Source organism: Homalodisca vitripennis, chromosome 3 (genome assembly GCF_021130785.1).
Source record: "Homalodisca vitripennis isolate AUS2020 chromosome 3, UT_GWSS_2.1, whole genome shotgun sequence".
In the NCBI taxonomy this organism is placed as follows: domain Eukaryota; kingdom Metazoa; phylum Arthropoda; class Insecta; order Hemiptera; family Cicadellidae; genus Homalodisca; species Homalodisca vitripennis.
Genome location: NC_060209.1, coordinates 153,652,226 through 153,666,871, shown reverse-complemented (window position 1 = coordinate 153,666,871; position 14,646 = coordinate 153,652,226). Strand labels below are relative to the sequence as shown.

At 34.2% G+C, this 14,646-nt stretch overlaps 1 protein-coding gene across 2 annotated transcripts in view; it reads right to left on the bottom strand.

The window, feature by feature from the left end:
• The window catches only part of LOC124357674 (N-acetylgalactosaminyltransferase 6-like), a 52,465-nt gene extending 49,536 nt beyond the window's left edge, over positions 1-2,929 (bottom strand). For both annotated transcript variants that reach the window (XM_046809658.1, XM_046809659.1), the window contains exon 1: positions 2,286-2,929. In XM_046809658.1, the coding sequence (XP_046665614.1) occupies positions 2,286-2,562 (277 nt within the window). In that variant the 5' untranslated portion in view covers positions 2,563-2,929. The remainder of the gene's footprint in view (positions 1-2,285) is intronic.
• Between the last annotated feature and the right edge of the window lie 11,717 nt (positions 2,930-14,646).

The window sequence follows — 14,646 nt, the reverse complement described above, 5'->3', positions numbered from 1 at the left end:
CACGTGATCGTCAAACTAAAATATAAAATAGATTTTAGTTAATTGCTCAAAATCACATAAACCTTTTTATGACTATGCAATATACTAATAATGGCATGGTATTTTTCGATAATACTTCTAAATGGCTGCAGTATAATGAGGGGCTATCACCACAATCGAACCATCATTATTTATGATTATCTAAACTACCAAACCCAAATTACGTTACAAGTATTTCAGGTAACAGTATAGACTCTGTTCAGCTGTTTTAATACAAAAAATAAACTTATATAAAAACTATCTAGGCTACATGTATTTATTAAATGTAACAAACAAAGCAGTGTAACATTTAGTTACTTTTTGCTAACTATTAAAGATAAAAAATGTCTGACAACTTGTGACACAAATAATGCATGTCCATCATCATTGTACTTGCAGCCATTACTCAAATACCATACAAATGATTTTACTTTGTTTGAACTAATTATTAAGAATATTGTTATTAAAAAGAGTTGGCAATAATTAATTTTAAATAACTACAATTAGAATGTTTTCTGTACTCCATAGTTTAGGTATTTATAATCGATAATTTGGTTCCCTGATTCAAATGTGGGGTAGGGTATGATAAGCAGACCCGGTTTTTTATATCAAAATTGGCAAACGATATTACTTAATTATAACCATCAACATAATCAATCAATACTGATTTTTTTTTGGAACAATTAGCTCAAATAATCTATATCAACAGCTGTAAACACTTTCAGATAATAGACGTAATATTTCAATTTTATATAAGTGACTTTTGATTATTAAAATGGCAGTCAACTTTAGAAAACTATACGACATTGTTTTAAAAGATGATAATACATGTTTTCGTGGCTTCAACATGTTGGACTAGAACCGAAAAACCCATTATCTAAAATTTGAGGGAAAGAAACAAATATAACTGTGAGAGGAGCAAATATGGTCGTCTTTTGATGCAAAAAAGAAGGTAATAGTGGAGATAAATTTTAGTAAAAATGCACTGAAGAATAGTTTCTTGGAAAGATCTAAGGTTGTACTATGCAAAATTGTAAGTTAATGTACTTCTTTTTTTCCAGAAATCAGACAAACTATGATTTTTTAATTCTTGAGTGTAGTTTGGATTTACACCGCCCATCAAGAAGTACAATATCTGACTGGCTGTCGTTTTGTAGGGAAGTTTGTTTTATATGGATTGATGAATAGTTTAATAGGGAAGAAAAGCTTGATGTCCTGGAGTGGCGGTGGAAATTGATGAGTGCAAAATTGGAAAATGAAAATATAACAAAGGGAGGTTGGTAGAAGAAACCTAGATTTTAGGTTAAATTGATACCATACTAGAAGGACAAAAACGTGGTGGTAGGTATAGAATTTAGATTTGTCCTGAAAACAACTGAGATCCATAAACCCTCATTCCTCTCATATTAATACATGTAAAGCCTAGAACAACCATAATCACAGAAATGTGGAAAGTGTATTTTGGATTGAGTGACTGTGGTTTTGTTCATTTTACCGTCAATCATATTAAAAACTTTTTATACCCAGTAACTGGTGTCAACAATCAGACAGTTAAAAGCTCAAGGAGTGCCGTAAAACGCAGTTTGAAAAGTGGTATACCAGCCGACCTTCTTGCAGATCATATCTGTGAATATATTATACAAGAGAGGTACGATTTTCTGGAGAGGACGCATTCAAACATTTCCTAAAAGCAGTTAAAAATTGCTACCCAGGAGAAAAACATATAGATAGTTCAACAAGTTTAACTTTTCTATTTTAATTATTGTTATTATATCATTTATTTTTGTATTCAATGTTTGTTATAATTTCTTAATTATTTATGAGTTTCCTATTTTTGTTTGAATAATAATTTGTTTGATAGTTCTGGTTAATTTATTATTTATGATATCATCACTGTAACTATTAAATTCATATTTTAATTTCAAACATATGATTGTTATTTAGGACTATAGATACTTTTATATCGATTGATAGTCTAGTATTCAAGATACGAATATTAGTTATCATCAATGATTATACTAATTGATATAAAAAACCGGGTCCGCTTATTGAACTCTACCCGTTTCCGCTTACTATATTGCTGCCTTCTATAGACACATTATTAGGCACATTTAACTAGCATTGCAAATATGTATGACACTGAAAGAGTTAATCCTTGCCCCTTTGTATGCAAATATGGAAATCCACCACAGGGTGTATAACTGTCATGCTAGGCTAATGGTAGTTTTGTTTTGACTTTAATACTTAAAGAACCAAATTAAACTTACCACTTCTAGCTTTGTCTTCTTCTATTTGTTTGTAATTATGCCAATCTATCTTAGTACTCTTTGGACGGACTGCATTTGTATAGTAGTAAAAATCTTCCTTTATATTTACATTTGTGACGAATTTTTCTGGAGGTGGAATAGGGTTAACTCCCTTGTTGGAGTTACCTGTTATGTCTTTTGGAGGCCGTACTTGCCGAAAGATAACAACTGTAGTAATTATTGTTAAAATTCCAAGTCCAACAAACTTAAAGAACCCTTTCAAACTCCGCCTCATCATAATTTAAAAGTGTTTGAATCGATTAAATTAAAATAAAATATATAATCTCATGATTATATCTGAGTTATGAATTTCTCTGGGTTCTATTTATTGGCCAAAAAATCATTTTATTAGTTGTTAGCTTTCAATCCAAAAGGATACAAATTAAGTAATCAAACATATAATTTTGCACCATAATGACAATTGATATAAGACAGCAATAAATGAAATTCGAGAAACGTTATTGAGGAACTGAACTAAGAAAACAACCCCAGATACTTCGTGAACACACAGAACTACGAACTAAACCCAGTCATTTACCAAACACACTTAACGATACAACACTAATCACTAACTGACAGTGACACTATCAGAAAACTGAGACAGGCCGACATGACACCACCGTGAAGTTAGCGTCACTTTATCGTCCAGACCGTCTAGTGCATCAATGTTGCAGTCATCAATCTGAAGGCGTTAACAAAAATTCAAAAACTGAGATAAATTGTATAATACTAATTATAAAAACGATCTTTCACAAAATCAACACAGTTTTTTCTATTTATTACTTTCCACAAAGGTTTCCCATTAAATGTGTCATGAATAAAAATCCCAAATATAATACCTAAGTAAACCGTAGGAATGTATCGTAAAATGGAAGTCCTCTACTAAATGCCACTCCTGAGACTTAACCAAACAAGTGCCCGCAATGGAACTTTGTACACAGATGCTCTGTAAGCTGAACTTTAATATACCAACGTCAAAAAGGTGGTGTCGGCCGTTAGAGGTCCTATCGCCTACATTAAATGCACCGTTAGACGGGGGCGTTCTCGTATAAAAGTCGCTCCTGAGACTAAACCAAACAAGTGCCCGCAATGAAACTTTGTACACAGATGCTCTGTAAGCTGAACTATAATATACCAACGTCAAATAGGTGGTGTCGGCCGTCAGAGGTCCTATCGTCAAAATTAAATGCACGGTTAGACGGGCGTTCTCGTATAAAAGTCACTCCTGAGACTTAACCAAACAAGTGCCCGCAATGAAACTTTGTACACAGATGCTCTGTAAGCTGAACTTTAATATACCAACGTCAAAAAGGTGGTGTCGGCCGTCAGAGGTCCTATCGTCGAAATTAAATGCACCGTTAGACGGGGCGTTCTCGTATAAAAGTCGCTCCTGAGACTAAACCAAACAAGTGCCCGCAATGAAACTTTGTACACAGATGCTCTGTAAGCTGAACTTTAATATACCAACGTCAAATAGGTGGTGTCGGCCGTCAGAGGTCCTATCGTCAAAATTAAATGCACGGTTAGACGGGCGTTCTCGTATAAAAGTCACTCCTGAGACTTAACCAAACAAGTGCCCGCAATGAAACTTTGTACACAGATGCTCTGTAAGCTGAACTTTAATATACCAACGTCAAAAAGGTGGTGTCGGCCGTCAGAGGTCCTATCGTCTAAATTAAATGCACCGTTAGACGGGGCGTTCTCGTATAAAAGTCGCTCCTGAGACTAAACCAAACAAGTGCCCGCAATGAAACTTTGTACACAGATGCTCTGTAAGCTGAACTTTAATATACCAACGTCAAATAGGTGGTGTCGGCCGTCAGAGGTCCTATCGTCAAAATTAAATGCACGGTTAGACGGGCGTTCTCGTATAAAAGTCACTCCTGAGACTTAACCAAACAAGTGCCCGCAATGAAACTTTGTACACAGATGCTCTGTAAGCTGAACTTTAATATACCAACGTCAAAAAGGTGGTGTCGGCCGTCAGAGGTCCTATCGTCTAAATTAAATGCACGGTTAGACGGGGCGTTCTCGTATAAAAGTCGCTCCTGAGACTAAACCAAACAAGTGCCCGCAATGAAACTTTGTACACAGATGCTCTGTAAGCTGAACTTTAATATACCAACGTCAAATAGGTGGTGTCGGCCGTCAGAGGTCCTATCGTCAAAATTAAATGCACGGTTAGACGGGCGTTCTCGTATAAAAGTCACTCCTGAGACTTAACCAAACAAGTGCCCGCAATGAAACTTTGTACACAGATGCTCTGTAAGCTGAACTTTAATATACCAACGTCAAAAAGGTAGTGTCGGCCGTCAGAGGTCCTATCGTCTAAATTAAATGCACCGTTAGACGGGGCGTTCTCGTATAAAAGTCGCTCCTGAGACTAAACCAAACAAGTGCCCGCAATGAAACTTTGTACACAGATGCTCTGTAAGCTGAACTTTAATATACCAACGTTAAATAGGTGGTGTCGGCCGTCAGAGGTCCTATCGTCAAAATTAAATGCACGGTTAGACGGGCGTTCTCGTATAAAAGTCACTCCTGAGACTTAACCAAACAAGTGCCCGCAATGAAACTTTGTACACAGATGCTCTGTAAGCTGAACTTTAATATACCAACGTCAAAAAGGTGGTGTCGGCCGTCAGAGGTCCTATCGTCGAAATTAAATGCACCGTTAGACGGGGCGTTCTCGTATAAAAGTCGCTCCTGAGACTAAACCAAACAAGTGCCCGCAATGAAACTTTGTACACAGATGCTCTGTAAGCTGAACTTTAATATACCAACGTCAAATAGGTGGTGTCGGCCGTCAGAGGTCCTATCGTCAAAATTAAATGCACGGTTAGACGGGCGTTCTCGTATAAAAGTCACTCCTGAGACTTAACCAAACAAGTGCCCGCAATGAAACTTTGTACACAGATGCTCTGTAAGCTGAACTTTAATATACCAACGTCAAAAAGGTGGTGTCGGCCGTCAGAGGTCCTATCGTCGAAATTAAATGCACCGTTAGACGGGGCGTTCTCGTATAAAAGTCGCTCCTGAGACTAAACCAAACAAGTGCCCGCAATGAAACTTTGTACACAGATGCTCTGTAAGCTGAACTTTAATATACCAACGTCAAAAAGGTGGTGTCGGCCGTCAGAGGTCCTATCGTCGAAATTAAATGCATCGTTAGACGGGGCGTTCTCGTATAAAAGTCGCTCCTGAGACTAAACCAAACAAGTGCCCGCAATGAAACTTTGTACACAGATGCTCTGTAAGCTGAACTTTAATATACCAACGTTAAATAGGTGGTGTCGGCCGTCAGAGGTCCTATCGTCAAAATTAAATGCACGGTTAGACGGGCGTTCTCGTATAAAAGTCACTCCTGAGACTTAACCAAACAAGTGCCCGCAATGAAACTTTGTACACAGATGCTCTGTAAGCTGAACTTTAATATACCAACGTCAAAAAGGTGGTGTCGGCCGTCAGAGGTCTATCGTCTAAATTAAATGCACCGTTAGACAGATGTTCTCGTATAAAAGTATTAGATTTTCAAGTATTAAGGTTATATAAACTAGATTAGTATATATACTGCAAAATGTTCAAACGTCGTATGGAATTTGGTACTCCAAAGTTTCATTATTTTTAAAACATGAAAAATTAAAAGCATTATAAAAAGTGATAGCTTGAAATTCTAGCATGCGGAAGTATTTTAGAAGTTATAACATAAATATTACTGCTTCTATTTTGCGCACTTTTTTAAATGACGTTGTCCTTTTATATCCATGAAAATAATAAGTAATATTTGTAGGCTAATTAACAATATATTTTTTCTAACCTCACATATATTTCAAAAAACAATTTATTTTATATTTCATTTATTATTTTTATTCTGTTTACTTCTGTTTTTATCTGCAACAATTTATTTTTAAATGTGTCACCAATTATTTTACTATTGTAAAGTTTTGAAACTATTGTTTTTTGTAATCACTGAATTTATTCAGGGTATGTGAATCTTATTTAGAGTTATTATATCGCATGGTTGTATTGTATTTAAATGTCGTGTAATTTAGGACATTAGGGTTTCCCTGATTTTTTTCTAATTTTTCAGAGTCAGATGTGGTTGAGGCTTGAGAAATTTATGTTATTGCTGACACCTGGTAGGTATGAGCAGATGTTATAATATGGAAGAAAAGCTATTGTGTAGACTTATCTCTTTACCCAATACCCCTCACGGAATTTCTGAGAATAGTTTTATAACCCTTACACGTAATTTCATTAGACACATTCAGAAGGGACACGCAAACTCGAGACCGGTTGCCATAAACCTATTGTCTGGTAATGACACCATTTCGAGGAAGGAACCACCTCACCCGAGCCTTTACCTGAGACTACCTCACTGTTAATTCTGTTGTAGTTAAAATATTTGTTCCATTCCATTATTTGAACGTTGATTAATTTGAACTGTAAAAATCATGCAATGCTAACAAACATCTTTGTACAACTTACACATGAAATTAACAAATCGATTACATGGAATAGTAGGCTAATCACGCCAAACATTCTACGTAACAATATACCATATATGACGCCAGGGACTCGCTTATTGGAGAAAGAAAACGTATTATAAGTTTTTAATATTAAAGCTCGTATGCATTAAACAGAGGTAAACATCAATTTAATACTAACAAATGACCATTATAATTTTCAAAATAGACACATAGAATGAATAACATGATAATGATGCATTGACTTAAGAGAAAAAATCCTTCTAGAAGTTCTATATTTTTAGAATTGATAATATAATTAAATGGCGGTACCATTACATCAACTCATAGAAATAGTAATACCATTGAAGCATTCATTTCATATTGACTATGTTTAATAAGTCATAAATTGCAAACCTAAAACATGTGGTTTTAACGCACAAACCTCGGAAATTGTTTGCTGCTTAAAATACAAAGTATGACCTCAATATTGGCTTTATATTATAATATGCGTCAGATACGTTTGATAACATACTGTATCGTTGAACTTAATATTTTAGTGCGGAAATATCAAAATACACGTTATTGGCATAAGAATGTATATTTAGAATCTCCTTAAAAATCGAATGGAAAACTACAAATCTGTTTCTGTATACAAAACGTAACACGCGTACGTTCTTACTGTAATTTACTGGAGATTATATAACAACTCCAGATATCTTAACTACACTGAGGGCAGTTTCCCACTGGGGCATCAAAGAGTAGAGGAAAGGTTTATTTTTTACTCATAAATTTAATGTTAATGCCAATTTAAACGTGTTTTAGTTTCTATACGATTCTAAACGTTTAGTAGTGTAAAAGACCCAACACTGATATTGCAAATATAAAAATTGGGTCGTTGAGATAACGATTCGTAGAGTAAAAGAGCTGCCCCCCAAATAAAAGATCCTTCTGAGACTAAACCAAACAAATGCCCGCAATGAAACTTTGTACATAGATCCTGAATTTTAATGTACAAAATGTATTTGTTAATTATTTGAATAGCGCTCTTTTTGTAAAATCACAGTATACAGGGTGATTCAAAAACTAAACGGCAATCTCTCGGGAGCTTATTCTATAGCTAAAAACAAGTAAAAAAGTTCATATAACCATATGCCAAAAATGGTAAAGGTAGTTACAAAGATACAAATACGATTGTTTTTTATGTTTTTATATCTGACAAATTTATTAAAATTCGTCCCAGAGCTGTAAATGCAATACTTTCAGAGATATCTTACGTAAAACACAAGAATTGGTGCAAAGAAATAACACATTTTTGTGTTTAACGTAAGATTACTTCCATAAATGTTAAATAAAGGTCATTTTTTCTTAAACAGATTTGTAGAACATTTAATTCTGAAAAGATTCATGTGAATTACTTAGGAAAAAAATTAATAATAGGTATTGAAATTTAGCTTTATTTAAAAATAAAACAGACGCACAAAAATGCATATTCTTATCTGCATAGAATATTAACTAATGTTTAGGTTGTGAGTAACAGCTGATCATTTATTCAACACTTTTTATCGTCATATTTTCTTTGCAAAGGTTGGCAATATCAGCTGATCAACAATTAAGTTCATGAAGTAATATTTGAATAACCTTTATGGAGGTTTTTGTATTGTGGCGTGTGAAGATTGTATTTTGTGAGATCCTGTGATTATTTGGAAATATTTTATACAAGTGTATAAAATATTTTATTAAATATTTATTTTTAAAATATTTTATTAAATATTTTTATAAAAGTGTATGTAATTATCTTAGTAAATAATGGCAGATAATGTAAATGGTATGTATTCGTTTGAAGAGTATACGGACATGATACTGATTTACGGCAAAGTTAACAAGAATGGTTTAGCTGCAGTTCAGGAATATCGTGATACTTTTCCACATTGAAGAACACCTGATCCTGATCGCAAAACATTTGAAGCTGTGGAGAGACGACTTAGAGAAACTGGTAGCTTTAAACCGAAGCGAATAGATATTGGTCGTCAACGTAGCGCAAGGAACTATAATAATGAACAAGCAATAATAAATGCTGTAGAATTATCACCAACCACAAGCACCAGACGATTATCACGTCAGTTAAATATTTGCCAGTCAAGCGTATGGCGGACACTTCATGAAGCACAGTTGTACCCATTCCATATAACACGTGTTCAAGACTTATTACCGCAAGATCTTAATAAACGGAAGATGTTCTGCTGCCGCTGGTTAAGAAAAAATTGTTTTACGACATCAGTATTTTCTTCGGCGTATTCTCGTTACTGATGAATCCTGTTTTACTAGAAATGGAATTGTAAATTTTCGTAATACCCATACTTGGGCGTACGACAACCCACATGAAACTGCGACGAGGCATTTTCAACATAAATTTTCAGTCAATGTATGGCTTGGTGTTCTGGGTGATAATTTGATTGGTCCATTTTTCCTCCCTAATCGACTTAATGGAGTAGCGTACTTAAATTTTTTAAGAACAAACCTGCCTACCCTCTTGGAAGATATTCCTGTTCAAAACAGAATAAATGCATGGTTTATGCACGACGGAGCACCTCCACATTTTTCTAATGATGTGAAAAACTATTTAAATGATACATACGGTAGACAATGGATTGGTCGAAATGGACCAGTTAAATGGCCACCACGTTCTCCTGACCTCGCGCCAGCAGACATTTTCTTATGGGGTTGGATGAAGTCAATTGTTTATTCAAAACGGATTAACACCATAGAGGAGTTACGTAATCGCATTACAGAGGGCGGCAGAAACTATCAAGAATGCTCCAAACGTTATGAAACGCGCTAGAAAAGAGTGGATTCGTCGTGCGAAAAACGTGCATTGCTAACAACGGAGGACACTTTGAGCAACTATTATAGGTGATTATTACAGTTTTATAAAGGTAAATACATTTTATGTTAATGTTCAGTCTAGAATAAATGATCAGCTGTTACTCACAACCTAAACATTAGTTAATATTCTATGCAGATAAGAATATGCATTTTTGTGCGTCTGTTTTATTTTTAAATAAAGCTAAATTTCAATACCTATTATTAATTTTTTTCCTAAGTAATTCACATGAATCTTTTCAGAATTAAATGTTCTACAAATCTGTTTAAGAAAAAAAATGACCTTTATTTAACATTTATGGAAGTAATCTTACGTTAAACACAAAAATGTGTTATTTCTTTGCACCAATTCTTGTGTTTTACGTAAGATATCTCTGAAAGTATTGCATTTACAGCTCTGGGACGAATTTTAATAAATTTGTCAGATATAAAAACATAAAAAACAATCGTATTTGTATCTTTGTAACTACCTTTACCATTTTTATACGGCCTGACTTCACCAAGGGTTCTGAAATCCGGGCGAAATCTTTAGCTAGGCGTAACTCGCTAACGAAGCGTTTCCGGGCATATGGTTATATGAACTTTTTTACTTGTTTTTAGCTATAGAATAAGCTCCCGAGAGATTGCCGTTTAGTTTTGAATCACCCTGTAGATCTTTTTTTAAACTTGTAGTTTAAGTAACGTCCTGGAAGACATTGAGAGGAAAATGCCTAGTTCTGATTTTGCATTCCTTGCTTTTGTATGGTAGGTAGCGATGTCCTTGCTTCTACTAGGCAAAGTGAATATTGGGATTTGCCAATAGAATCATAAATTCTATTCAAAATTGCTGGCACAAGGGCGGCACACGGGCGGCGCCCTTTGAACCCCGGAGAAAGTTGGACCTCACACTTTGCTGAAAACCCTACAGTAGTCTAGGACCATCTTCCTTCTGTTCCCCGTTGTAAATCTCCAATATGTCAAATAAATATAAAAACGATGCCTGAGGGATGTTTGGCACCATTCTTGGATTGGCTGTGATCTGTGAACGTTGTTTGCATTAGTGCAAAGTTCAACACACGGAGTGCTACTTGATCTTCTGTATCCTGTTATCTGAGGTAATTAATTTTAAAATTTTAAAACATATTATAAACTTTACCTGGTATGGATAAATTGGTATTAATATTTTATACTTATCACTCGCGATTAAATTTTTAATGATACATAATTATGACGTAATAGATAAAGTCTATCATTTCGTACTAATAGTGAAATCGAAATTATGTATATCATCCATCTGAAAACAACAGATGTAGGCTTCAATTGATTATTTTATTTATCAAATAGCAACAAGTTTGAATTTTAACATAAACATTCCGTACTTTACAAATAACGGAAAATATAATAAGAGATTTATACTTAACAGTTAATTTCAAAACTCAGTGGTTACACGTAATCTAACACAACTTTTTTTAGTTTAAACCTTTCTACAGAAAAATTATTTTGTTCATACCAGTTACAAAACATGGTTTAATTTTGTAATACGATTTTCTAGACAAAACATTACCTGTAATGAACATAAATTAAATTATTACACGACGATATTGGTTCTTACCATGCCTATCTGTACACAGCAAGGAAGATATTAAATTAAGATATTCTGGACCCGATCCAATTTCTTTCATTGTACAGACATTCATATCGCCTATTATTAAAGTAGGATTTATTGATGCATTTAAAATATTTTCAAAGTCATATTTAAACTGAGCATTACGGTATTATATTATTTTTTTGTGCACGTGTTTTTATAAATATGACAATTAAAACATAAATACATGCGCGGATTTAAGAACAGTGAATACAGAGGCCAGTCTTTTACAAACAAATTTATTTATTTGCTGTGCATTAATATCTGACCTTATAGTGCTAACCACCATCTATCATATCCAAAATAAAAGTAGTTTATTATAAGTTACGGTGACTTAACTGTGATTCAATTTGAAATTTATTTAAGTATTATTATGGAATTAAAATAATTTAGTAAAATGGAAACTATTGAATTTAAAACATTTATTAAGTAATCGTTTAAAAATAATCAATGCACATGTATTTACGCTTACAACTTAAACACATTATCCTCCTTACTGGCCGAAGATACATGTTTCGATATTTTTTCAGGATTTGTCAGTTATACTAAATCCTGTTGGTTGATAAATCTGCTACTTTGTCATGGCTTTGTTGCGTGGTGTCGCTACTACCATTATGGAATATAATAGCAGAGACAAGGTAGGCCTGCATTAACTTTAACAAAGGTTTCATAGTTGTGTAAATTTTGTATAATGTGTAGTATTTAAAAATGACTTTTAAATGATGCTATTGAGATAAAAAGAGGTTTGAAGACTGGCCTGAATAGTCCTGGACAATAGATAAATCACTAAGACCAAATGAAGGAGGCGATATAAGTAAAAATATATACTTTTTCATATTTCTGTTATAAACTTATCCTAATCTTCTAAATGAGCAGTTTTTGCTTATTTTCAAAACAAGTTATATGATGCGACCATTGTAATATGTAATCAATAATGCGTATTATGTTATAATAATAATAAAATAAGTAATATTTATTTTAGGAGGTGTTTGAAAGAGTTAAGGTTATAGGGGACGGTCATTGTTTATTTCGGGCAATGAGTATGGCGTTGTGGGGTACACAACATCGGCACGCGGAAGTTAGGACGAGCATAGTGAACCACCACGTGTAGTAACAAACTGGCAGCATTACTATGAGAGAATACAATATACGCTCGGAGAAGAATTTAACTCTCCTCTAAAATATGCAAACCTAATGGGAAATGTACAGAAGCGAATATATGGATCGGAATTTGAAATTACAGTTTTTTGCGAGGTTTACAAGAGAAATGCAACTGTATTACAGAGAAAGAGATGTTAAACAAAGGATTTGTGGGAAAGATACTATCTTTAAGGTTGCTAATTTTAATATCAATCAAGTGTATACAACATATGATTTTGTATTTCAAGGAATAGAAAAAGGTCACGAGTCAGAAGGCCATTATGATCTACTAATAAAAAGAGATTTATTTGAGTTGGAAGTCTCCGATGAACCCCACAAATCTAACACCAGACATGATACTACCATTCATAAAAGTGGCATCGCAGAAAGAAAACAGTTACATTTCGTCTGATCAACCTAAAAATGTAGAAAAAACCCCATTACAGAGTCTGCAATTGAAAGAGAAATCGATGACTAGTTCAACATATCCTGATGTGTTAGAGAAATTGATTGCGTTTTTAAACAAGAAAGGATGCTGTAACCAAAAATTAAAAAAAACGTAGTAAGGAAAGACACGCATTATTCAAAGAGGTGCTTTGTTGATATTTGGGGACTGCAGTAACAAACACATGTTATTGCTTAATATTTAAAATATTTAATATACAAACCATGTCTTAAGTATTTAAGTAAAACCCAACATGAGGTTGAGGTAAATGATTTCATATTTATTTGCAAACTTTGCCAACAATTTAAATCGAAATACAACAGGAAACCCATGGGAATGAAACAATTAACAACAACACCTGTTTTTAAGGAAAAATATTAGGTCCCGCCCAACGCAAAGAAAAGTGCTTAACGGTTTGGTGGTGGATTGAGTAGCTGCCAATATCGTTATGCACAGTATATTGATAGACAGAAGCCAAGGAAAGAAAGCAATTTTATTAATTTGTATATAGAATTAGCATCAACCACGGTATAGCAAAAATATTAGGTCCCGCCCAACGCAAAGAAAAGTGCTGCTTAACGGTTTGGTGGTGGATTGAGTAGCTGCCAATATCGTTATGCACAGTATATTGATAGACAGAAGCCAAGGAAAGAAAGAAAGCAATTTTATTAATTTGTATATAGAATTTAGCATCAACCACGGTATAGCAAAAATATTAGGTCCCGCCCAACGCAAAGAAAAGTGCTTAACGGTTTGGTGGTGGATTGAGTAGCTGCCAATATCGTTATGCCACAGTATATTGATAGACAGAAGCCAAGGAAAGAAAGCAATTTTATTAATTTGTATATAGAATTAGCATCAACCACGGTATAGCAAAAATATTAGGTCCCGCCCAACGCAAAGAAAAGTGCTTAACGGTTTGGTGGAGGATTGATTAGCTGCCAATATCGTTATGCCCAGTATATTGATAGACAGAAGCCAATGAATTGAAGAGATCCAAATAGAACTTGCAACAACCACTGTTTGAAAAAGTTATTAGGTCCCACACAAAAATAATGAGATGTTTTCCTGAAGTTGTTGGTAGTGAAACTAGTAGCTACCATTAGTTTTATATTAATTGTAATTATTATCAAGAACCCTAACCCTACAACTAACTACCTCATACGCCATACTTAACCCCGAAATATACTATACTCTACTTCCACCACCTCATCTCTTTCGAAAAGAATCCTTCTACAACCAGAACCTGCTTAGACGATGGTAATGACCACACGAAGGACGTGTCGCTGTCGTGAGCAAACATGTTCTCCTCTTCCTGACAAGATGATTTACTGAAGTGGTAAAGGGATACAATTGTCCCTCAGATTGATATTTAGATTAAACGTATATTTAGATTGTTTATAAGAATACTCTTTACAGGTGAAGTAAAACATTAATAACAAAAAGTAATTTTTAGAAATTGTAAATGTTTTACAGCCGTATTTTTCTTCATTATTATTGTATGGGAATTGTGTCATAACTGACAGAGCGCAGTGAATACATACATACGGTCCTTCTTATCCCATACATGTGTTAGCGTAAATATTTCCATCAACGAATAAATTTAATTGTTTTGCTTAAATCATGGCCTGTAAATTCATTCCCATAATATATAATACATGTATATAGACATTTCAGTAACAGTTTTCTGCTATTGATGTCCGGTAAAATAGGTCCATAGTTGCATGGCAGAGTAAATTTTTGTTGGTGTTGGGTATTTGTAAT